This window comes from Panthera uncia (genome assembly GCF_023721935.1).
Source record: "Panthera uncia isolate 11264 chromosome A3 unlocalized genomic scaffold, Puncia_PCG_1.0 HiC_scaffold_11, whole genome shotgun sequence".
NCBI classification, from domain to species: Eukaryota; Metazoa; Chordata; class Mammalia; order Carnivora; family Felidae; genus Panthera; species Panthera uncia.
The window spans coordinates 79,970,857-79,994,931 of NW_026057578.1; the positions used below are offsets into that span (position 1 = coordinate 79,970,857).

A 24,075-nucleotide genomic window follows, 5' to 3' on the forward strand; every position below is an offset into this window, starting at 1 on the left:
GTAGTTATGCTCCTTTGACTTAGTGCTTCCTGTACCTGACTGATAGTGAACCTCCCTCTCCTGTAGTAGTGGACAGGGTGTGGGGTCAGAGGTGTGTGTGTGTGTATGTGTGTTGATGATGATAAAACTAAGATCATTAAAATTAGAGAAATTAAACTTTTGGGGGGGTTGTTTTGATGCAGACAGCTTTACTAAACCGCCTGGAGCGAATTTTCGAAGCATGTTTTCCTTCAATATTTATCCCTGATACTGAAGAAGAAGTTACTTCCCTGAAGCACTTGCTGGAAACAAGCACCTTCCCAATAAAAACAAGAGAGGCCTTAGCTGAAAGTGGGTAAGTAGTAGACAGTTTTTAGATAGCATGTATGTTCCTTAGTTTTAACCTTATAAATTAGAACAACAGTTACCTTAAAACATCAGGGTTCTAAAATGTTCTTGTAACATTGTGTTGAAGTTTAAAAAATCATATTGTGCTGAAACAAAACAAAAAAACCTCCCTATTCCATTTTTGAACGCTTTTTCAAATATTTCTAAATCCTTACTCTCCTCAGTCGATTTTATGTATTATCTTTTGACTTCTGAGTATGATAAGTGTGAATTTAGACTTTACATGTGCTCTTCTCCTCCCTTCATCTTCCCTGTATGACTTACATCATAGTTTTTTGTTAAGTTGATATTTGGTATTTTCATTATTTTAATCATGTGAATAGTGTTCACTGCTAAGCCACTGTTTCCATTATAGTAAGCTTCTTCTTGGACTTAATAGTTGTCTCTCTTTTTCATTTACTCAGTCTTTTCCTACCCTCCAGGTTATGATCAAACCTGTCAGGCTAGCCATTCCATTTTTTTTTTTTTTTCCCCTGAGCCTTCCACCATTCTATCCCAATTTGGGATGGATTCAATCTAGGCTTCTTAAACATGGTATCTTGGGATTGCCATTCACTTAGAGCCCATATTGGTGGGGCACATCCTCTGATAGCCTCCTGAGAAATAAAGGTACATGGGTAGTAAAATTTTTATTCTACCCTTATGTTAAATTTATAATTTAGGATTTTTTTGTTGTGGGTATTCTGAAATTTCACAATGAAGTATCTTGATATGAGTCTTTATTAATTGGACTGAACACTAGGTATATGACCTTTCAATCTGGAGGCTTCTGTCCTTCAGTATTGGGCAGTTCTCTTGAATTGACAATTACCAATATAATACCAATACAGTTACTTTCCCTCCATTGTTTTCTTTCTGGAACTCCTATTAATTATTAGATGTTAGAGGAGCTAGATTGATTATCTAATTTTAATTTCAAAGTTATTATACTGGACTTTTGCATCTCATTACTCCACCTCTGAACATACTCTCTCCCTCTACAAGTCCCTCCTTCATCCCTCTTTGTGACCTCAAAGTTTGTGGTGCAAAGTTTTAGTTATCTCTTAATTTTTTTTTAAATATGGAGATTATGATTTGCTTCTTGGTTTTTTGGGGGTGATTTCTGAGAACGGGACAAAAAGGTTTATGCTTTACCATCTTAAAACTGTTTAGATGTGTTATTTAAAAATACGCTAGTTGTACAGATAGTTCATACTCTTAGACCCAGAAATCTCTCCAAGAGATTCATTTTGGGAAATAACACAACTCTACAACAAAATACACTGTAAAATACAGGAAGATAATTTGCCTTACTAACAATAGGAGATGAACAGTGAAAATAACTTATTTAAACTATAAGGTTGTGGTCAAATAATGATGCATGTGTCTAACAGAATGTTACATGACCATTGGAAAAGGTATACATGTAGATGAGGAAATGCTTAAAATCTGAAAAAAGAATACAAAATTATGTATTTGCTGTAATTGCAATTATGTGTTTGTGGATCAAGACTCAAAGAGAAAGCATATTAAATAGCTATAGTAATATGGTGGAATGCTGAATGATTTCTTTCCTCCTCTTAAATATTAAATATTTTTGTTTTAAGGGGTGCCCGGTTGGCTCAGTCAGTTAAGCGTCTGACTTCCGCTCATGATGTCATAGTTTGTGAGTTTGAGCCCCATGTCAGGCACTGTGCTGACAGCTCACAGCCTGGAGCCGGCTTTAGATTCTCTGTCTCCCTCTCCCTCTGCCCCTCTCCTGCTCGTGCTCTGTCTCTCAAAAATAAATAAACGTTAAAAAAAAAAAAAAAGTTTGGTGCTCCTGGGTGGCTCAGTCAGTTAAGCATCAGACTTCAGCTCAAGTCATGATCTCACAGTTTGTGAGTTAAAGCCCCATGTCGGGCTCTGTGCTGACAGCTCAGAGCCTGGAGCTGGCTTCGGATTCTGTATCTCCCTTTCTCTCTGCTCCTCCCCCACTTGTGCTCTCTGTCTTTCAAAAATAAATAAATGTTAAAAAAAAACATAAAATTAAAAAAAATTTTTTACAATTGAAAAAACATACAGGCTAAATTTTGGTTGATTACTGACATATTGTTTCAAATGAGTTTAGCTTAGCTACTAGCTACTTTAATGACTATAAGTGGTGGCCCTTGATTTTATTCAGAAAATAGCTGTATACTCATGTTAAACACAAGATTAACTGGAATGTATAATGTTTCACAGTCACATTAAAACTAGGATTCATGGTGAAAGCTATTGAGTAACCCATTGTTGATGGCTTCATCATAACCTTTGCAGGGAACTGCTGGATGTGTGGACCGAGCTACAGGACATCCACGATGCACATGGCTTGAGATATCAGTGGGGTGGCTCCCATAGCAACAAGAAGCTTTTGTGCTCCTTGGGAATAGACACCCGAAACATTGTGAGTTTTGTTAGTACCTTGGAAAATCCGTTAGTGGACCTATGGGTGTTTTTAAATTCTGTTACACTTTTGTTCAAGCTGTGATAAGCTAGTTCCTCAGAAAAATAAATGTTAGTTGGCTTAAATGCTCATGTATTTTGAATATGCCAGCTCTTAAACATAAATGCATCTAAATTTTTCTCCAGTCAATATTTCTTACTTTTAGAAAAGGTTGTTTGTAATGTTTTCATTAACTATAAAATAAAGGAATTGTAGTAACAGATCCAAAATACAAGCCCATATGGGCAACTTAACAATTTCTTCTATTTATATTTCACAATGTATGCAATAACATGTTAACTGTTTCGGTGTATGACATCTCATTCTCTGAATATACATTCTTTTTCTCTAACACACATGTGTAGCTCTTCACGGGTAACAAGAAGCAGCCTGTTATAGTGCCCATGTATGCAGCAGGATTGGTAAGTACAAAATGTCCCTGTACCTATTTATCATTGCTGCATTCATTCTATAAAATTATCTTACGTGGCATGATGTGGAAAGTATATTTTAAGGGGTGTTTAGTGTGGGAACATTAAGGGAATAAGTATTAATATCCTTTTTCATCTCATCCCTTCAAGTCTTGATTTAAGGACATCTTGCTGTATTAATTAAAGACACTGTTTTGTTTTAGGTTGAAGATTATCTTTATCCTAGTAATATAGTGCTCATAACTCTTTGTAAAATGTACCTTTAGAGGTCTTGCTTTTTCTTCTTTCCTTTTTGTTTTTCTTCCTAAATTTGCTTTTAAAAAGTGGAAGCTGAAGTATTTGAAGGCGTAGATAGCATTTGTTGTAACCCAGTTGTGATCAGTTTTAAATCATGCACTATTGAAGCTATGGATGGATGTGTCTAAAACCTTGGGAATACCAAATGATAGTAATTGAAAATGGGCCAGGACCCATAATCGGTCCTCGGTTTTTCCATTAATTTTTTTAAATATGTTGAATTTTGTTTTTTCAGATATGCCAGGTAGTCCAGGATAACTGAGGAATTTTCTTTCTGTACCTTCTCAAGACTCAGTCACACTTTGAAGTTTGATGTGTTTGTGTTTTTTGGTGTGTCTTTGAGTTATTGGTGAATTAAATTCTTTCACCAATAACTTTTGAAAACAAGGAAAAATGTTTAAGAAAAATATAGCTTGGTATGGAATTTATACAACCTTATGTGCATGCAAAAATGAATTTGCTGTGAAATTTGACTTTTTAATCTACAAAACTTTTCCATGAATAAGGCCTAATTATGGATTTGAATTAGAATGTTTTACTTCGTTTTGTTTTTGTAGTTTTGTGGAATTAGACAAAAACCTGTGCTTGAATCTTTTTATCAGTTTCTCTCCTTTACAAATGTAACTTGCCTTGTATTTTCAAAACACCTTGATTATCCCTATACTGTTTGCTGTTGTGGGTAAATACAATCCAGGACATACTCTAACCTTTGGTTATTTGCATTTCTTTTTTCCTCAAGGAGTAGCATTCTAGAGGTGGTTGGTGTTACTGTCACATACTGAGGTAGAAACTATGAATTTAATTTGTAGGAGTTTTCATTCAGCACATTGGGGGCGGTAACCTACTTAATCCTTATGTGTAGGCTCAGGCATGAGCCAGTTCTTTAAATTTTGTGAGGAATTAGGGATATTCTTGCTTTATTTTTATGCCTTAATTACAATCTTTATTAGCAATAATGCTACCATTTTTATAAGCTTTTAATACCAAAGCTGATTTAGTGAATACATCTTTCCTCCTCCATCTTTATGATGCCTTATGTTTAGAAACATTCTTTTTCATATCTGATTTCAGATTTTAATACCTGAATTTTTCCCCTGGTGCTTTACACAGATAAGGTGTTCAGTATCTTTTGGTCTCATTGGAAGCAATAGTACCTTAAGTGGTCAGTTAAGTCACTGGTTCTCAGACCTTAATATGCATCAGAATTGGGGCACCTGGGTGGCTCTGTCGGTTGAGCATCCAACTTCAGGGTGGGTATAATCTCACAGTTTGTGACTTTGAGCTGTGTATCGGGCTCACTGCTGTCAGTGCAGAGCCTGAGCCCACTTTGGATCCTCAGCCCAAGGATGTGTTTGTGTTTTTGGATTCCTTCAGATCCTCTGCCCCCCTCTCTTTCTGCCCCTCCCCTGCTCTCACTCTCTCAAAAATAAAACATTAAAAAAATACTTTATAAAAAACATGCATCAGAATTGCTTGGAAGATGTGTTAAAACAATGCTGGGCACCACTGAGTTTCTTATTCAGTAGGGGTGGGGTTACGTATCTGACGAGTTCCCAGGTGATGCAAAAACTACTGATTGGGGACCACTTTGAGGACCACTGATTTAAGTGATAGTTGACATTAGAAAAGTTGGCTAAGGTTGGTAATTGTTTGCTGAATGCATGGTCTCTTTACATAAGGGCACACTAGAAAGTGTGCAGAATGTATATGCTGATGAGTCAGACCACGAATTTATTTTCATTCAAGCTTTGGAGGAAAGCCTTTTATAAAATATCATCGTTAAGAATGGAATTTGTGTGGGGCACTTGGGTGGTTAGCGTCTGACTCTTAATTTCGGCTCAGGTCATGAATTCATGGTTCTCAGGATTGAGCCCTTGGTGGGGCTCTGCTCTGACAGCATGGAACCTGCTTGGGATATATATTCTCATTCTCTCTCTCTCTCTCTCTCTCTCTCTCTCTCTCACACACACACACACAGACACACACACACACACACACACACACACACACAAAATAAACTTTAAAAAAAAAAAAAAGATTGCATCTGTAAATTGCTTTAGCATGTACCCTATCTTTTTTTAAGTTTATTTTGAGAAAGCGTGAGAGAGAACGAGCAGGAGAGTGTCAGAGAAGAGAGGTGGGGAGAGAGAATCCCAAGCAGGCTCTGCACTGTCAGCTCAGAGCGCAGCACAGGGCTCAAACTCAGGAACCGTGAGATCATGATCTGAGCCAAAACCAAGAGTCAGACACTTAACCAGCTAAGCCACCCAGGTGCCCCAGCATATACCCTGTTACACGAAAAGAGGAGAGATTGTCCTGAAAACTTGTTTTTAGAAATTTACAAATTCTTATAAAAAAAGAGGGGGGGTTGGATTTTACAGATTCTAGCCTTACAAAGCTGTCTTAGCAGTTTTGATATTTTTCCCCCAGTAAAGGGGGACTTTTGTGTGGTCTGGTTGATAAATATTAAGAGTTTATCAAGTGTTATTTTAAAATGTGTTAAAACTTTTTGGCAGGCCATTAACCTGGATGATTACCCATTATTAGTAGTGTTTGGTAGAGTATTGATGCAAACTGCTGATTTTTTTTTCCTTCTTTATTTCTGCCTCCATCCTCAGTGCCTTCGTTTCTTACTCAAAAAGTGTGTTAGATTTTTAACACACGTAGTGGAACATGTAAGATGTTTTCCCCTCTGAAATGGCTGTTTCTCTACTATGCCAATTCAAGGAACTAAGTATGAAAGCTCCCATCCTCTAGTGGTGATAGGCTCAAATACTAAACATACATTGAAGCATGTAGACCCCATCACATTAGATGATGTGTTTTAGGTGTGCAAAATGGTTCGATTCTAATCTAGCTGCATTTCAGGGACGAGAGAAGCAGAGAACTTCTATGCTGCTCCATCATCTTGGCCCTTCCAAGAGTGCCACTCTCTAGATGGTGTGTTTTAGAATTCTCACTTCTCGAAGCACCACCATGGTGTAATGGGTACAAAGGATGTCCTTTTCTGTTTCAGTGTCTGAAACGTCACAAAAGTGTTGGATTCTTAGGGCCTGCATACTATATACTGTTGTGCTTGCCTCTTCCCCACCCCTGGCATTCCAAATTGCTTATGCTTTTGTGTAACAGTGATAACTAGGCACTTTAAAACAAATCTGATTTAAAAGACAAGGTCTTGGTTCAAAAGTTTGGATTCCAAAGGTACTATTGTAAAACATTTTCCACTACAGTGCTATAAAATTTTCTCTAAACAAAATTTAACAGTAGTTCCTTTTTGTCTTTAGCACTTTCCAAATGACTTGGGTTTTTACTTTGTGCTACATTGATTTTTCTCATGAAGTTTGAGTTGATTCCTCCCCCTCCCCATTAATGGCTAATATGCCTTTTTCAGGGTATGTTAGAACCCACCAAGGAACCATTGAAACCACTATCTGCTGCAGAAAAAATCGCTTCCATTGGTCAGACAAACACCATGTCACCAGAAATGAACACATGTACATCTGACCAATTTCAGGTAAAAATATCTGTGTATTGATACATTTATGCATGTATACACACATACGTCCAGAGTGTTTCCCTTAAGTATAAATTTTAGTTTAAAATATGTAAAAATTTTGACTTCATGATGGACATGATTTTGAGTACTTATTAACATCCCTTGGAATACAATTAACAAACTATCTTTAATTTTTAAAAAAGGCACACTTGAGCACTAGCTGGTTATGTGTAAGTCCTTTAAACCTATCTAGGCCCTAGTTTCTTTACCTATAAAATGAAGACTTTGTGAAGCAGGCATCTCTAAAAACCCCTTACAGCTTGAACATTGTATGATCATAATTACTGACATACCAATCTGGTAAGTGCTGATTTTCAAAAAAATTGGGAAATGCTACATTGACACCGACTCTTCAAATCTGCTATTGTGTGTTTTTCCTGAAACCTGCAAATTTTATTAAGTAATAAAATTAAGTGTTTATTGCATCAAAAACTGTTGTTTTGAGAGTTTGAATAAAAGTTATTTAAGTTGAAAATAATGTGGCCTTTTACAAAACATTCCAGATTCAGAAGAAAAGAAAGCAGTCTTTCTTATCCTTTACCTCCTTGGCATCATTAAGCACAAATTTTTTTCAGTCTAATATAGTTAATATCAGAGCCTTCCCCCTCACTTTTTTATCTGTGGAAAAATTTGCTTACTCCTCCCACATCGTTAGAAACTGAGTGCTGGTTAAACATTTTTTTTTTTTTTAGAAGATTAATATTTTTAAGTGAACATTACCATTTCTAAAACATTCTTGCCATGTTTTTGTTTTTTTTTTTTTTAACCTTAAATATCATCTTTTACCTTAAATAACATCTTTGTGTTATATCTAACACAAAAGTGTATTTGGACAGCTTTTCCCAAAGTGTGTGTTTCGTTGAACACTAACCCCCAGAGATGCTCTACTAAAGAAGAGTTCCAGGGGGAAGTAAGTTTGGAAAATTTTTCATACATACCCAATAACCACCCTTGAAGATTCTCAACACACATATTAAGGTCTCTGGAGTATCCTGCAGTAAATAACCCTATTTAATTTTAATTATTTCTTAAATTTACTTGGCCACAGGGACCAAGGGAAAAGGAGTCATAACACCCATTGAACTAGAATTTTGAAGAATATACTGTAGAAAACAGTAACATAAAGCAAAGTCCTACCCTTTCAGCTGTGTTTCAAGGAACATCTGATATTATGGCTGTGTACCACTGTGGTTTATACTTAGCATAGCTTAAACATCCCTTTGAAGCCACTTCATTACTAGCACTGAAATAGTGGGCAAGGAGGCCTGAAACATAAAATGCCTGGCCTTATTGATGGTTGGCAACAGGCAAAGTGGTTTGGGCAAATTTGTCTCCGTAGGTAGAATCTGTCCTTAGTTCTCTTCCTTTAATTGTCCTTACGTTGTTCTCTGGCTCTTAGCTTCCTTCTCAGGCCTGCCCTACATAAGCAGATCCCAAAATTACTTCTCCCATAGCACATTCCCACTTCTGCCTTAAGGCAACATTTTTATTCCTACAATGTGAGGTATTAGGAAACTAACTTGAACTACCTGGTTCAGACTACGTGGCACATTTACTGAAAATGAAGCCATTCTTACTTGAGGCCACTTGTTGCTCGTTTTGCCTGCTGCCTCCTCCTCCTCCTCTTCTCCATCCAGCCACTTCTCTGTGTTGCACCCCATAAACTATTGCTTATTTTATCAGAGTTAGCTGTCACTTGTCATTTTTGCCCCTAGTTGGTTTAGTTGATCTTACATATTATATTCTAGTCACCCCTCATACTTACCATCTTTCTTGTAGAATTCAATTATAAATCTAAGACTATAAGTCTTAGATGACTTAATAAAAAACATGTATGTTAATTTAATGGAACTTTTAATGGAAACTAAAGTGTATTAATTTAATGGAGGTTAATCAGGGCTCCATGATGGGTGTTTAGCTGCTGCTGTGTCTATACATATGCATACACCCATATATATATTTATAATCCAAGGACTGCTGTCCCCCTTTCTAGTCAAGTATAGAAGTTCTCAGCAGCATTTAAGCACATCTAACTTCTTTGCTAGAAGATGGAACTTGGTCTCTTGCTAATTATGTAAAAAAAAAAAAAAAAAAAAAAAAAACTTTTTTTAATCACATGCTTTTACTCTGTTTAGTGCATACATCTCTTTATTTAAAAAATACACATAAATATTAAGTACCTTTTTTGGGGTTTGTGATCCTCATTAGCTTAAGTTTTTAGGCTTTTTGGGAGCCAATGAAAATATCATCTCCCAATCGAAGTTGTTCAAATTTCTTTCTTTTTTTTTTTTTTTTTTTAATGCTTATTTTTGAGAGAGATGGAGACACAATCTGAAGCAGGCTGTAAGGCTCTGAGCTGTCAGCACAGAGCCCAGTGTGGGGCTCAAACCCACGAACCGCGAGATCATGACCTGAGCTGAAGTCAGATGCTTAACCGACTGAGCCATCCAGTTGCCCCTCAAATTTGTTTCTGAATCAAGCCTGAATTAAGCCTCTGTAGGCCTTCATTCTACATGAAGCATGTCAGCATACAGACACTCAAACTGAAGACTTCATACACGTATCAGAAGGCACCTCAGCACACCTTCTTCACTAAATTATATGATCTTTGCTTGGCTCCATACTCCTGAATATTTTAAATATTTTAGAAACATCTAAAGTACATTGTAAGATTCTCTTTGTATAAAACAATATTTCTTACCAATATTCTCTGGCAGGCAGTGTGTGTATTATTTTTACTTTACATTTTGGCCATGCTGTAATACTGTTACATCTTTCCACTAGTCATGATATCCAGAGGAAACAGCCATAGCCTTTAGTACTAGAAGTTCAACAAAATGTGTCAGGAAAGATCTGTTTAATACCTTTTTTTTTTTTTTTTTTTGGTCAACTATACACCATACCTTCCTTTTATGTTTTTTTATTGGCATCATCACTAACAGTGACTTCCAAACTTACCAACATTGTATAATTCTCATTACGACTGCCTGCTTTCTGATCTGGGTCAATCTGGGTACCCATTGGATTTTTATTGTTTCTTCCAAATTAGTTTATACCATTGTATCTCTTGTTTAGGAGGTTAATGACTTATTTAACAACTGTTCCTGGTGTTTTTTTCTAGGATACTTTTACCTGAAAAAAACAGCTTGTGGGCAAAAGGCAATAATGATACTTTTGTTGTTTTGTTTTTTTTTTAAATCTTTATTCAGTGAATGTCAAGGTCACATCATTCATGGTGCCATTACTAATTCCCCTATTACTTAGCAAGATCAGTACATTAACCACACTTTATCCACTGCTAATTCGAGTCAGCTCTCTGGCTAGCAGTTATCTAGCTAGTCACTACTAGAAAATTTCCTCTTAGGCTTCTGGATGTGGCTATTTCATTTATGAATTAGAATTTTATTTTTTTAATTTTTTTTAAGTTTATTTTTTAAGAGAGAGTACAAACAGGGGAGGGGCGGGAGAGAAGGAAAGAGAATCCCAAGCAGGCTGTGCACTGTCAGCACAGAGCCCAATATGGGGCTTGAACTCATGAACTGCGAGATCAAGAGTCAGACGCTTAACCGACTGAGCCATCCAGGTGCACTGTGAATCAGAATTTTAAAGTTAGAAGAAAGAAAAAAAAAAATTGTGTAGCACTGTGCTCTTTTTACATTAAGAGAATATATTTGGAAAGGCAAAATGATTTTCCCAAACATCAATTGAGCAGGATGGGACAAAAACCCAAGTTTTTGTTTTTTTTTTCCCTTTTTTTTTTTTTCTTTGGGGGGGGTGGCGGGGGGGTTGCTCTTTTTTTCTTAATCAGTATTCTTTGTCTTTATTAACGAATGACATCCATCTACATAGAAAATCCCAATGAATTTATAAAAACATAGTAATACCAATAAGTGAATTTAGCAAAATTTCAGGCTGTAAGATCAATATATAGAAATGAACTATATTTCTATATATACTAAAAACAAGTGATTAGGAACAGAAATAAAAAAACATGCTATTACCAAAGCAACAAAACCATGAAATAAGGATAAATCTAAAGGTACTTAATTTTTTTTGTTTAATTTGAAGTTTTTACTTAAGTTCCATTTAGTTAACATATAATGTTTTTGCTCTTTTTATTACCTTTCTTAGTGTTTAGTGTCTACAGTAATCATACCTCATTGCTTAAGTTTGTTTTAAAATGCTTCATTCAGTGCTTTCTCTTTAAGAAGTCTTCCTTGGCAATGCCATTAGTTAGCTTATAATTGCCAACGTGTCCTGTTTTACTTCTGTCTTATTTCCACTAAATGTTGAGCCATGTTTTAGCACCTCATTGTTATAATATTGGCTGTGTCTTCAAAATGACCTATATCTGGATGAGAATCTAAAATGCCTAGCAAATCATTGAAATATTTCTAAGCAACCAGTTACTTGACATCATTTAGATAAAACATGTTGATGAAAGAGCTTTGCTCCATTTAACCAGAAATTTTGTTATTGCATAAACTTGAGTATTGTCCATCCAGTCACTATTCAATAGGACTAAAGGTTTCAATGATCTCTAAGTAAAATAATAGTTGAATCTGTTGGAATACTTACAGCTTTTTGATGGTTTCTGAGATCAGCTAAAGATCTTTTCTAAATGTTTCACTCTTGCAGGTAGGTTATAAACTAGATTTTCACCAGCATTATTAATTTTATTTGAAAGAATTAAAGATTCACAAGAAGTTGCAAAGATAGTATAGAGGAGATGCTTTGTACCCTTCACCAGTTTCTCCCCCTAATTACATCTTACTAATTATAGTATAATATCAAAACCAGGAATGACTTGATTTCAATGTGTGTGTATAGTTCTGTGCCATTTTATCACATGGATAGATACGTGTAACCACCACTGCAATCAAGATACAGAACTCTTCTGTCACCATAAAGAATTCTTTAATAGCCCTCCCCACCCCCAACTATCCCTAACCCCTGGCAACTACTAATATTAGCATTTTGCTTTGTTTATACCTCCCTCCTAAATCTCCAGACCTGCTTTAGGGAAGACTAAATGCTTATAGTAACATGCTTATCATTGGTATCCCAATTATCAAGACAATTGTATTATAATATCATGGAATTAGACTTTCAAAAATAACCAATTCATGCTCCTTTCCTACAGGGAACAAGTCTTTACACAGAAAAAAAAAAAAAAAATGAGTATAAAGTTGTAATAATATCTACCTTACAATAAAGCATAGTGGTAAGCACTACCAAAAAAAGAGACAGCAACATGTTGGTATCAAGAGTCTTCTAGAACACAGGTTATTTCAGTAACCGTTGTCAATACCACCCCAAAAATAAAAGAAGAAAGAAAATTAAGAATCCCAATTTTTTTCTTGTTAAGACTATTCTTAAAGCAATGATCATTTTTAAAATATTTTGTGCCACCTTCCATCTCACATGTACTATTTGCTCAATTTATGTGTTTGACAATTAACAAAATCTTAAAACCTAGAATATGCAAACGAGCTCTGAGTATACTTTTAAGTACATTATTTTTAAAATTAAATTCTGATACTGATTATAAGTGATTTCTAAGTTAGAGAAGTTGATTTAATTTTTTTTATTTTAAACGTAGTTCCTATTTACTGGCCCATAATTTTCTTTGTAGTTTGGGCAATTGTAAAGAACCAGAGCTCTTGGACTCTAAACTTTCTCATTTTATATATAAAGAGACCAGTTAAATTAAACCACACGTGATCATACAACTAGTTAATTAGCAGTTACTCGGTCTTGGATGATGCAAATCTCCTCCTTTTCAGTATGGTACCTTCTCTATTGCATTAGACCATCTACTGAGAAATTTTAAGTGGCCAGTCATTTAATATTAAGTAGATCACTCCAGTGAAAAAAGTCAGTGATTTTTTTTTTAATATTTGTATTATAATCTAGCCAGTAGTTTTCAACTGTAACTTGAGAATAGATTGAAATCTTGACATAGAATCAGTCCATAAGTATGTTTGAAAATATAAAAGTAATTCCATTTCTCAGTTTTTCTTAATATCAATAAGCTCTACTGTTTGTCAGTTTTTCAATTTGTTTGTGTTCATATTTTTAGATAATCTTCCGAAACTGTAAATTATCCCAGTTTTGTCTTTAGGTTCTTCATTGCCTAATGATCTTGCTATAATAGTTTTTTGTTTTGTTTTAAGGATTCTTTACGTTGCTACAGCCTGTACTGATTAATTTTGATTTTTTGGTTTTCAACTCTAGGAGTCTCTACCACCCGTCCAGTTTGACTGGAGTAGCAGTGGCCTTACTAACCCTTTAGATGGTACGTCTCTCCGTAGAGCCTCTAGCACCAGAGCTAGAGTTAAGAAAGCTACAAAGTTCAGACAAACTTCTCTCTGCTGATTTCCTTTTTTGTTTGAACATAACTTCTTATTCTTATCTTTGGAAATTCAGGCTTTCTTTCTGAATAGTAATTGCTCAAAAAACAAAAAACCAAAAAAACAGCTGTTACTGTTATTAACAGTATTATTAATGTCCAAATTCAGGTAGCAGTAGCTAGGTAAAATTTTGATTTCTTTATCTTACGTAAAAAGCTTCTTTATTTTTTACAATATCTAAGTGGTTTAAATGATATTTTAGGTAGGACCAGTTCACTTGAAATCTGTTTCTGTAGTTTTAATTTGTGGAATTTTCTTGGATGCAAAGTCTTGTGGCTAGAGGCTGCTTAAAAAAAGCACAAAGCACAATTATATAACCAAAAACAATGTGCAAATAGATCCATATTTATTGACTCAAAGTAGTTTTCAGATTTAATAATATTTTATAGAGCACTTATTATGCAAATGGAAAATGAATGATTTTCATGATCTTTTTCTAAAATTTATCTCAACGTACTAGTAGGTAGTTGTAGAAATAATTGGTTTCTCTCATGGCTTTAAGAGAAAATCCTAAAAAAGGAATAACTTATTCTAGTAATGTGGGTCTTTCAAATGCTACTTTTCCAGTGTGTTGACACCACAAATTTTAATTGGATCTTAAGATACAATTACCCTTATTCCTTACACTTCATAAGTTATTTGAGCCATTGTCTAATACACCTGTCACTCTATCAGCTTTACCTTAGGCTGGGGGTCCTAGGACATGGAAAGCATCCAATTGAATACAGTGCTGAAGGAAAGCCTGGATGCACCTTTTGCTGTTGTCTGGTGTCTTATTCAGTCAAATCATCATGCTTTTTATTAACAAACAACTTCTTTAAAAATGTATACTATTTCTGATTACTGTTTCAGAGTTAAAGGGGAACAGTACAGCTTGAGGTTGCACATCAGGGTAGGGCAGTTATGACATTCCTTCTTAATTTTAATTTAGACCAAGTTAATGTATTGGTGTGTGTCCTGAAACTGACAACTTTGTCACTTTTTAAAAATCATTAATTAGAAACCAACATTACTAACATGGAAGATTGATTTGGGCATGTACAGTGACTTAATGTTGGGTTGAGATTAAAGTATTGTTTCCCTTTAACGGGTACACTTTCCCCTTGGTCTTTCTGGTATGGCTTCGAGTTTTGATTGAAAGAACTGAACTCCTAACTAAAACCTTACTAAGTGTTAAATTATTTACTTTGTACATGAGAAAATGTACATTGGATTAAACTGTTACTTTAGAAATGTCCTTAGTAATGAAAAACTAATACTGTACACATTGTTTTAATGTTGATTTTAAAATGTGTAATGACTACTAATTATAACCTGCATGTTCAAGTGTGTGTCTTACCCCTTTTTACACATAACCCCTCCTCCCTTGGCTTACCTTCTGTGTGGCTGCCCACCAACACGGTCACTGAATTTCAAGCTAGTGGAGGTTCCACTCTTCTGAACCTTGATTTCTTTGGGCCCGTGGATGACAGTAGCTCTAGCAGCAGCACCACAATCCCAGGTCAGCAGAGTGTTCAAACCACAATTCTAGTTTAATTACTAAAAAGCATGACCACACCACGTGACTTTCCTATAAACAAGGAAACGAGTAGATTGTATTCTCTCTAATATCTTTCTGATACTTTTCTTTTATCTGTCTATTGTTATTTCCTAGTATCTGATTATAACAACTGACTTCTGTGAAATGTGTCTTAAAGAAAGCTTTCTAAGTGTAATATTCAGAGCTGAAAGTAATTTCTAGGAGTAAAATGGCCCTAATGTCCTTAGTTAAAAGCGGGGTTTGTGGGGGTTTTTTTTTTTCCTGTAAATGGAAAATGTGATATTTTATATGCTTATTTTTACAAGCATATTCTATAAAGCCATTTGAGAAAATACAGGTTTAGAGATATAAGAATATTTTAGTATACAAAGATGACTTTACGTTGTAGTGCCTGTGATAATAGAACCTTTACAAGTTCTAGCATTCAGTTAGTTGTTTATTACTGCTAAGTGTATAATTAGATTCCAAAATGTTAGTCTAGCACTTAGTTATATATAGGCCCCACATAGAACTATTCTGTAGTTTTCATGTAGCTCTTACATAGAAAGTATTCTGTTAGTTTTCCATGAAGAAAAAAATGTTACAGAAGCTAATAGTAGAAAATAACTGCTATGAGATATTAAAAGCTAGAAATTAAAACTTACTGGAGTGCCTGTTAAATTAATGTTCAGCCCTGCGAAGTTCAGTTTATTGACCAAAGGACTAATGTACTTTGTCATTTTCTAACTGAATAAAAGATTAAAATATAATGGCATTTTTATGTTTACATTTTATTCAATATAATTTTAATGAGTCCCTGTCATCCCACTTTGTGATCTGGTAATCATGCCCATTGATCACCAGACAGCTGTTGGGGTGCTATATAGATGCTGATGCCCAGAATGCATAGCGAGGATCCCTCTCCATCCCCACTAGCAGTCAGTTACACAGCCAGCCTGTGTCCTGAGAATTTGCTGGTTTTGTTCTATTCCACTTGAATATACCACCCTCTTCCAGCAGTTTAGGAACCATGGTGGGAAATGGGGGAGACCATACAAGTCAGATAAGGGTGAGCCTGGAAGCCAGAACATCCTTCTCCAAAATCTGGTTATGGAAAACTGATCCTACTGTAAGGAAGTTCTAAGGCCATTTGGTAGAATGACTGGATTTCTCAAACCTAAGCCCCTGGTTATCATTTTCGTTATTTCTGAGATTTTGTAAGCATATGAAAAACCAATCTGTGTCTGGTTTTGACTTCCAAATGATATTTTACTGTTTACTCAAGTTACTTCTAAATACATTTGAGCTATCAAATGACGTGGGTGAGCCTAATTAGCTGTTTTTAATACTTAATTGGGGGAAGAAAAGACAACCAAAAACTTGTGTATCAGTTTCCTCATTACTGTGTTCCTAAGAATGAAATACCAAGCTCCCATTTTTAATTTGCTCTCAGATTTGTTTTGTCATGAACCATACTGTAATTTACATGAGGTCGCTATTTTTGGACACCTAAAACCTGGTTTAAACTTAATTCTTCGTTACATTTCAAACTCAGTTGAAAACCATTCATAACACAAATAATCTCACCATATAAAGAAGTACAGAAATCACCTGATAACCAGGCTCAGTATACACAACTTTGAGAAGAGCAAGTGGTTTCAGAAGCTTAGAGCTGTAATAGAAGTGAAATTAGCATGCTCAAATGCGGTCCTCATTACTTTGGAACCTTTTAAATAATTTTGTTCCATATTTTCATTAGTATGCTCTAGTTGCTGTGTAAACTTGATTACTATAAATTTGCTTTGGCTTCTTTTTATTGCTATTGGGTTTTGTTAAAACTTACCATCAAGCTACAGGTATCAGCACCTTTCTCAGTATTCCATTTCACCACTTGCTTGCACTTTTTCTGACTTGTTTCTGGGAAAGTCATTTTGTCTTACTTAGCTTGCGATTATTTAATTATTTTGTGTGTGAGAATTAGGAGGTTGGCATAGAACTTGGTTGGCTAGCTTTATAGTTATTTATACTATGCCTCATTAAGGTTCTGTAAAGTAAAAAAAGAAGAAAACAAAAAGAAAAAACAAGCAAACTCTTCCATTAAAAAAAGTTACTCCAATTTTTAGTGTAGAATAGTTATCTTGTTTTTGAAAAATACATAGTCCTGGTACTTTTCCTTTTTTTTTTTGTGATGGTCATTGTTTTGGGCTGGGGCGGTGGGTGTTGTCTGTCTCTCTCTCTCTCTCTCTGTGTCTCTCTCTCTCTCTCTTTTATTTCCCACTTTATTCTTTGACAGCCAAATGGCCAGTATTTTATAAACCCAACCAAATTTTTACTACCACTTTCCTGTTGCCAGTCGAAATGCAGTTGTTTACTCTGCATTATATATTAGACATCAGCTTAAATTTTGTGGTTACTTGGAATCCAACCTTTCACAGTGGAGGAAGGAGGTACTTTGGGTTCATTTGGTCCCTTACAGGCATCTACAATTATTTAGATTTTAATTGAAACCTACATACTTCTAGAAATACTAATAAAAGGCCTTGTTAAGTATATTTTGAAACTGTACCTTAATGAAATACTAAGAACTTGGGAGAGTCAACAAACATTTTCTATAGCCTTCCTCCCTTGTTGGACATAACTGTGGAAGCTGCTTTTGCTTGTTTGATTTCTGTAAACATCTGAGATCTGTTTTTACATCTGCTAGTCATCTGCAAAGGTGGTTAATAGAAGGCAGTTCCTGATTTTTTTTTTCTTACCCTTAAAATATCTTAAAAGGAGGAAACTTATAACATCAGTATTTATGTAACTTTATCTGCTGATCTTCAGAACTTTTTAGGAATAATAAGTAAAAATTGATGAAACTGTAAGATATTCTTCCTTACAATCTGCTTTTCTCTTATTCTGAAACTACTAAACTTTTTATCTCCAGTAACTTGCTGGTACCAAAGAGAGTATAGGATTAATAGGTTTTTTATTTGAGTCTTTATTATCCAACATTTAGCCTGAATCAAAAATATCTAATTGTTCTTTTCAGTGTTTTTATAGTCATTGTTATTTAATATAAATCTATATTCAAGGGAAATATAAAAATATATGTGCATATTTTACTGAAGTCAGATGGAGAATTTTTATAGACTTTTATAATCTCTCTGACCTCATCTTTATTTTAAATTATTTAAACAAGATCAGATATGAGACCATAGAAATATAATTAACCCTTGAGACAGTTTTCATTTTGTCTAAAAGTTGTGCTTTTATTATATTTTTCTGGGAATATTAACCCTCCTTCTTACCTGAAGAAAAAACAATGTGGTATATAATTTATCATTAGTAATAATTTGATGCTTTGAGTAATGCTTCATGTCCTCATGGTCAGAATATATTTAACTGAGTCATTTACCATGTTTGAGACTTCCTGTTAGCTTCCAAATCTTTTGGTGAGGAGTAAAGTAATGGAGAAAAGATGGTTGGAGAGGGAGAGGGAAGTTCCAAAATGAGGTTAATCGGTACATTTGAACATTGAAATGTCATGTAACAAACGTGAACTCTATGAAACATGGATAACTTTTATCGCTAACTAATCTAAAATTGAGGGAGTTTTCCATAGCAGATAGAAATTTTAGAAATAATTGCGTGATAGCCACTACCTAAATGTTAGATTAAGGCTAAAGTACTTTCCTACTTCATAAAAACTCTGAAACATGGAATCTCTAATGTAAAAAATAAATTCAATACTACAGTAGTCTAAAGATGTGCTATGCTTGGAAAAGACTCAGATGTTTACAGAATAATTGCCTTTTGCATCTTGGACTGTAGCTAATTGAGTAACCTATTGCAGCTTGCCATCACTGACTATCATTTTATACTATAAGGTGTGGATCCAGAGTTGTATGAGTTAACAACTTCTAAGCTGGAAATCTCCACCTCAAGCCTCAGAGTGACTGATGCATTTGCAAGACTCATGTCCACAGTAGAGAAGACAAGCACATCTACCAGGTAAACAGCTAGGGTTCATTACACCCTATTTTGAATTCTGTGTTTAACAAAACTGCCTAAATGGGAAAGCGAATAAGTTGACAGTATTTCAATATTAAATGTGTATTAAAATTCGTGTTGTATTTATAAAAATCAATAGATGCCTAATTCCAGAAAACAGTTATCAAGCTATGTTTAATATGAACTTTATTAGAGCAGAGCTATTTCATAAGAGCCTGGAAAGGGCTGACAGATATGTTTTTCTCTTTTTTATTCCACCCTCCAAACTTCAGAGAGGAGAATTCTAATTAAGTATTGAGACCATAAGCCATTGTAGAAATAGTCCCTCTTTCTCTTCATAACCATTGAGATGATCGTCTGTGGGAACCCACTTTCACACTCCCAGAGTCATTTAGGTTCATCTTTTGAGTCCTGGCTTAAGATGGAGTAGGGGATGCTACTATTTTATTTTCTTCATTTTTGCTGATATGCAGCACCTCTGATTTGGGATGTGAAGGCTTGCTTTGCCAGGCTTTCTGGGAGGCCAGGGGCGTGGCCTTTAGAAAAGCAGTTCTCTCTCAGTGTCGGAACCAGATAGAAGGATTGTCGCTTGGGCCTTGTGTTTAGGATTCAGGAAACCTTTAGGTTTACACAATTTAGCGCTGGAATAATAAGCCATTGCTTCGACATGTGAGCCGTAAGAATAGGCCAGTTCCTAATAAGAAGTAGTCATTGCGAACCAGGAAATCACTACTGCAAGAGCAAATTCTGGTTGATAGGCATACTGACTCTGCTGTCCCAAATCCATTCTTCATCAGCATCTTCAAGTGGAAATCTTCTGTTAGCTGCCCACTTTGGCAGAAGTATTATAACCCTTAGTCCTAAATAAAAACGTTCCTCTTGTCAGGTTCAGATTTATCTTTTGAATCAGTTCTTCTATAGAAAAGCATCCATTTAAAAAGCCTTTTTGGGGGGTTCTTGGGTGGCTCAGTCTGTTAAGCATCTGACTCTTGATTTCAGCTCAGGTCATGATCTCAAGGTCATGAGATTCAGCCTTGCATCAGGCTCCCCACCCAGCATGGAGATTCTCTCTGTCTGTCTCCTTCTCTCTACTGCTTACTCTAAAAAAAAAAAAAAAATATATATATATATATATATATACACACACACACACACACACACACACACACACACACCTATATATAGGTATATATATATACACATATGGGTGCGTGTGTATATATATATCTCCTTTTTTTCTTGTGAATAATAAATGCTTACCTGTCTTAAAACTTTGGCTTGAGTTTATCACATTGCCTTTCAAACTGTATTTTGTGCTTAAATATCCATTCATTCAAATAGATATTTTTTATTACTGATATTTATAATTATATAAGAGCATTATTGTAATTGTGGATACCCTTAGCTTTTCCCTAAAATAAACTTACAGCATGCACGCACGTTTCCTTTCATCCACAGATTTTCTCTATTCTCATTGTTCCTATTTCTTTGTAGTAATGCCTCCTGACACTGTTAAAGCCTCCTGTTAAGTGAACCTACTTGTAAATGAAGCCTCTCTGGATTCTTTTTGCTTGCTTTCTAATTTTTTCTTTTCTCAAAGCATATTTACAAGTCAAAATTCTTCTCATACAAATCTCGTCCATTATTTCTTCTATATATGTTAGCCAAATGCTACCTTTGACTTAAAAAAAAAAAAAAATACTAATGCTTTTATTGTTTGGGCTTTCCCCTGCTTATTTTTAGGACAGTCTTTTCTAAGGACAGTCCTACTGTTTCCTTACCTTTTTTTCTCTGCAATCTCAATGAACTATAGTAGAGTCCCAGTGATCAGAATTCTGTCTTTGTGCCATTAGGAGGAGCTCTAAACCACATTTTTAACTTGCTTGCTCTTCTTTTTAACTCATCCTTGAAACATCCCTTGTACACCAGGGAACTTTTTTAACTCTTATTACTTTTAAGAAGTTATTTTCATTATTTCCCTTATTCTGTACCATTATGGAATGAACTAAAACTATCATGTGTATCCTAAGGTTAGTGTTGTAACATTGAGAGCATTGAATTGCTCTCTAGTATCTATCCAGCTTCATGTTTAATACACAACAAATTGAGGGGTGCCTGGGTGGCTCAGTCAGTTAAGCATCCAATTTTGGCTCAGGTCATGATTTTGTGGTTCATAGGTTCGAGTCCCGTCCCCCCTCCACCCCATCTGTACTGACAGCTCAGAGCCTGGAGCCTGCTTCAGATTCTATGTCTCCCTCTCTCTCTGCCCCTTCCCCGCTTGCTGTCCGTCTCTCAAAAATAAATAAACATTAAAAAAAAAAAAAATTCAGCAAATTGAGAAGAAAAGGAGTTGCCAGCTTTGTATTCCTCAACTTTGAGGATTTAGTTATTTGAAAATGGTAAGAAATGCAAATATTGACAAGTCTTACAATTAGAAGGTAATCCTCTAAGATGTCCTCATGAATGATTCCCATTCGTACAGGGAAAAGAAAAGGGGATGGCAGGTATCATTTCAGAAAATTTCGGAGTCTTTGTTGTTTTACATTTTTTCTTTTTGTTTTTTAATAAAATAAACTACAGGAAGTAAAGCTCAGCAAAACCTTCTTGGCTATTGACAGTACACAGAAGATAGAGTGACTATAAGGCACGAGAGGGTTAAGAAACTGTGGTACATGTAGAGGAATTTGATGTGTAACAAACAGCATTCTCTTTTTTAAGTGGTTTTGCATATGTAAGAAAAAAGTGACTTTTCACTTTTTAAAGAAATACGAGTTCTTAGTTTTAAAACAGTTCCATCTTCTTGCTCACCTTTTCTAATATAGAGAAAAATTTCTCCCTTATCTGAATCAGTGGGTGGCCACCTAGCTAGTAGCCACAGACCTCTAACTCAGGTTTATAGAAGCCAAACTAGTTGCCAAAAGGGGTACATACATCTTTTTTCTTTTTAATCTTTTAATTGAGATAGCCACATACCATAAAATCCATTGGTTTTTAGTGTGTTCACAGCATGGCACAACCGTTGCCACTGTCTAATTCCAGAACATATTTTTCACCCCAGAGAGAAACTCCATACTCATTAGCAGTTACTCCCTATCTGCCACTTTTCCCAGTCCCTGACATCCACTAATCTGCCTTCTGTCTCCAGGAATTTGCCTATTCTGATTCTTTCGTATAAATGGACTCCTAGAGTATGTGACATTTTGTATCTGGTTGCTTTCATTGAACATGTTTTCAAGTTCAGCCATGCTGTTGTGTGTATCAGTACTTTTCATTCCTTTTTTATAGCTGCATAATATTCCTTTGTGTGATTACACCACATTTTCTTTATCCATTAATCAATTGATAGATACTTGGGCTGTTTCACTTTTCAACTATTCTGAGTAATGCTGCTGTGAGCATTTGTGTCCAAGTTCTAGTGTGGACAGATGTTTTCAATTTTCTTGGGAGTGGAACTGCCGAGTCATATGTTTAACTTTTTGAGGAACTGCCGAACTATTTTCCGTAGTAGTGGCACCATCTTACATTCCTTCCGGTAATATATAAGAATTCTAGTTTCGCTGCATTCTCACTGACTTTGTGATGATAGCCATCCCAGAAACCATTGCCTACTTCAAGGTCAGAAAGATTTATACCTAGGGTTTTTTCTGAGTTTTGTACCTTCAACTCTTAACATTTGGGCCTTTGATTCATTTTGATTTAATATTTGAATGTGGTGTGAGATAGGAGTCCAGCTTCATTCTTTTACATGTGGATAGCCCATACTGATGAGAAGACTGTTTTTCACCCTATTGATGGTCTTGGCACCCTTGTTGAGTTTGTTTCTAGACTCTCAGTTGCATTCCACTGACAAAAGGGTAAATCTTAGCTAAAGAATATAAATCAAAATTAGGTCACTGCTTTTGGACTTGAAAAAAGTTCGTGATACAACTTTTATTTTCAAATTCTCAAGCATTTTCTTCCTATATGCTAAAAAATAAAACTAGATCACATCAGTGCACATTGAGTACAGATGAATACACAGACTATGAACTCTGTAAACTTTGTTCAATTTCCTGTTGCCTCCGAGGAGTGCCTCTGAAGTAAGGCTATTGGTAAAAAGCCTGGAGTCATCTTTACCAACCATTTCTTGGGTGGAAGCTTCTACTTTGCTTTCCTTTCCCACTCCCCAACTGCACTCCACGAAGGAGAAAGTCCGTTTAGGTATAATTTTGTCTGTTCCTGTTTTTGACAACCATTTATCGTTACAGAAGCAGTAAGGTAAGGTAGATTATATAGAAAGTTAGAAAATGCATACAAAAAGTTAAAACTTAGTTTCACATTCTTACCACTCAGGTCGTCGGTATAACTCCTTCTTTCAGATAGTGTATTCTTTCAGATAATTTTCTATGGAAACATATACGTATGTGTGGTGTTTTAACCAAAAGTGAGGTTTTCTGGTCCATACTGAATTGAACCTACCCTTGCAGTCTCTGATCTCCATCTGTCCACTTCATATTTTTATTCCATGTGATACCAAGGCTATATTCAGATATCCCCTCAATTGAATATTGGTTTTAACAAAGCAGAGAATGATTGTACCTGGCCATTATGGCTCCCAAATCTCCTTTAATATGGTTTATCTACCACCATCCCTTTTGTTTGTTTTCAGTTTTAACACTAGCTTATTAAAAAGATCAGTCTAGGTGTCCTGTAGAATGTCTCAACTTCTGCATTTTATCTGTTGGCTTCCTTCAAGTAGTATTTAATATTTTTCTCTATTCCCCTTATTTCCTGTAAGCTTTAGAAATGATATCCACAAATTACTATATTATACTATATGAACTCAGGTAAAGCGTTTTGACTGGTAAACGGCACAGGTGTTGAACCACATCAGAAGATGCGTAATATCTAGTTGACTCCATCATTAGTGATGCTAAGATTGAGTGTTGGTGAGAGGCTGGCCTTTTCCATTATGCACTTCCAGTCTTTCACTTTGAGACTAAAAATGAACTATCCGGGGGGTGAGGTGCACCTGGGTGCTCAGTTGAGCATCC

The 24,075-nt window shown here is 35.4% G+C and overlaps 1 protein-coding gene across 7 annotated transcripts in view; it reads left to right on the top strand.

Annotated features, from left to right (window-relative positions):
• The window catches only part of AFTPH (aftiphilin), a 67,180-nt gene that overhangs the window by 40,223 nt on the left and 2,882 nt on the right, over window positions 1-24,075 (top strand). For 4 of the 7 annotated variants that reach the window (XM_049650314.1, XM_049650312.1, XM_049650311.1 and 1 more), the window contains 7 exons: window positions 183-334; window positions 2,665-2,791; window positions 3,196-3,252; window positions 6,950-7,072; window positions 13,352-13,412; window positions 14,945-15,028; window positions 18,919-19,042. In XM_049650314.1, the coding sequence (XP_049506271.1) occupies window positions 183-334; window positions 2,665-2,791; window positions 3,196-3,252; window positions 6,950-7,072; window positions 13,352-13,412; window positions 14,945-15,028; window positions 18,919-19,042 (728 nt within the window). The other 3 variants (XM_049650315.1, XM_049650317.1, XM_049650316.1) reach the window with 3 other exon arrangements.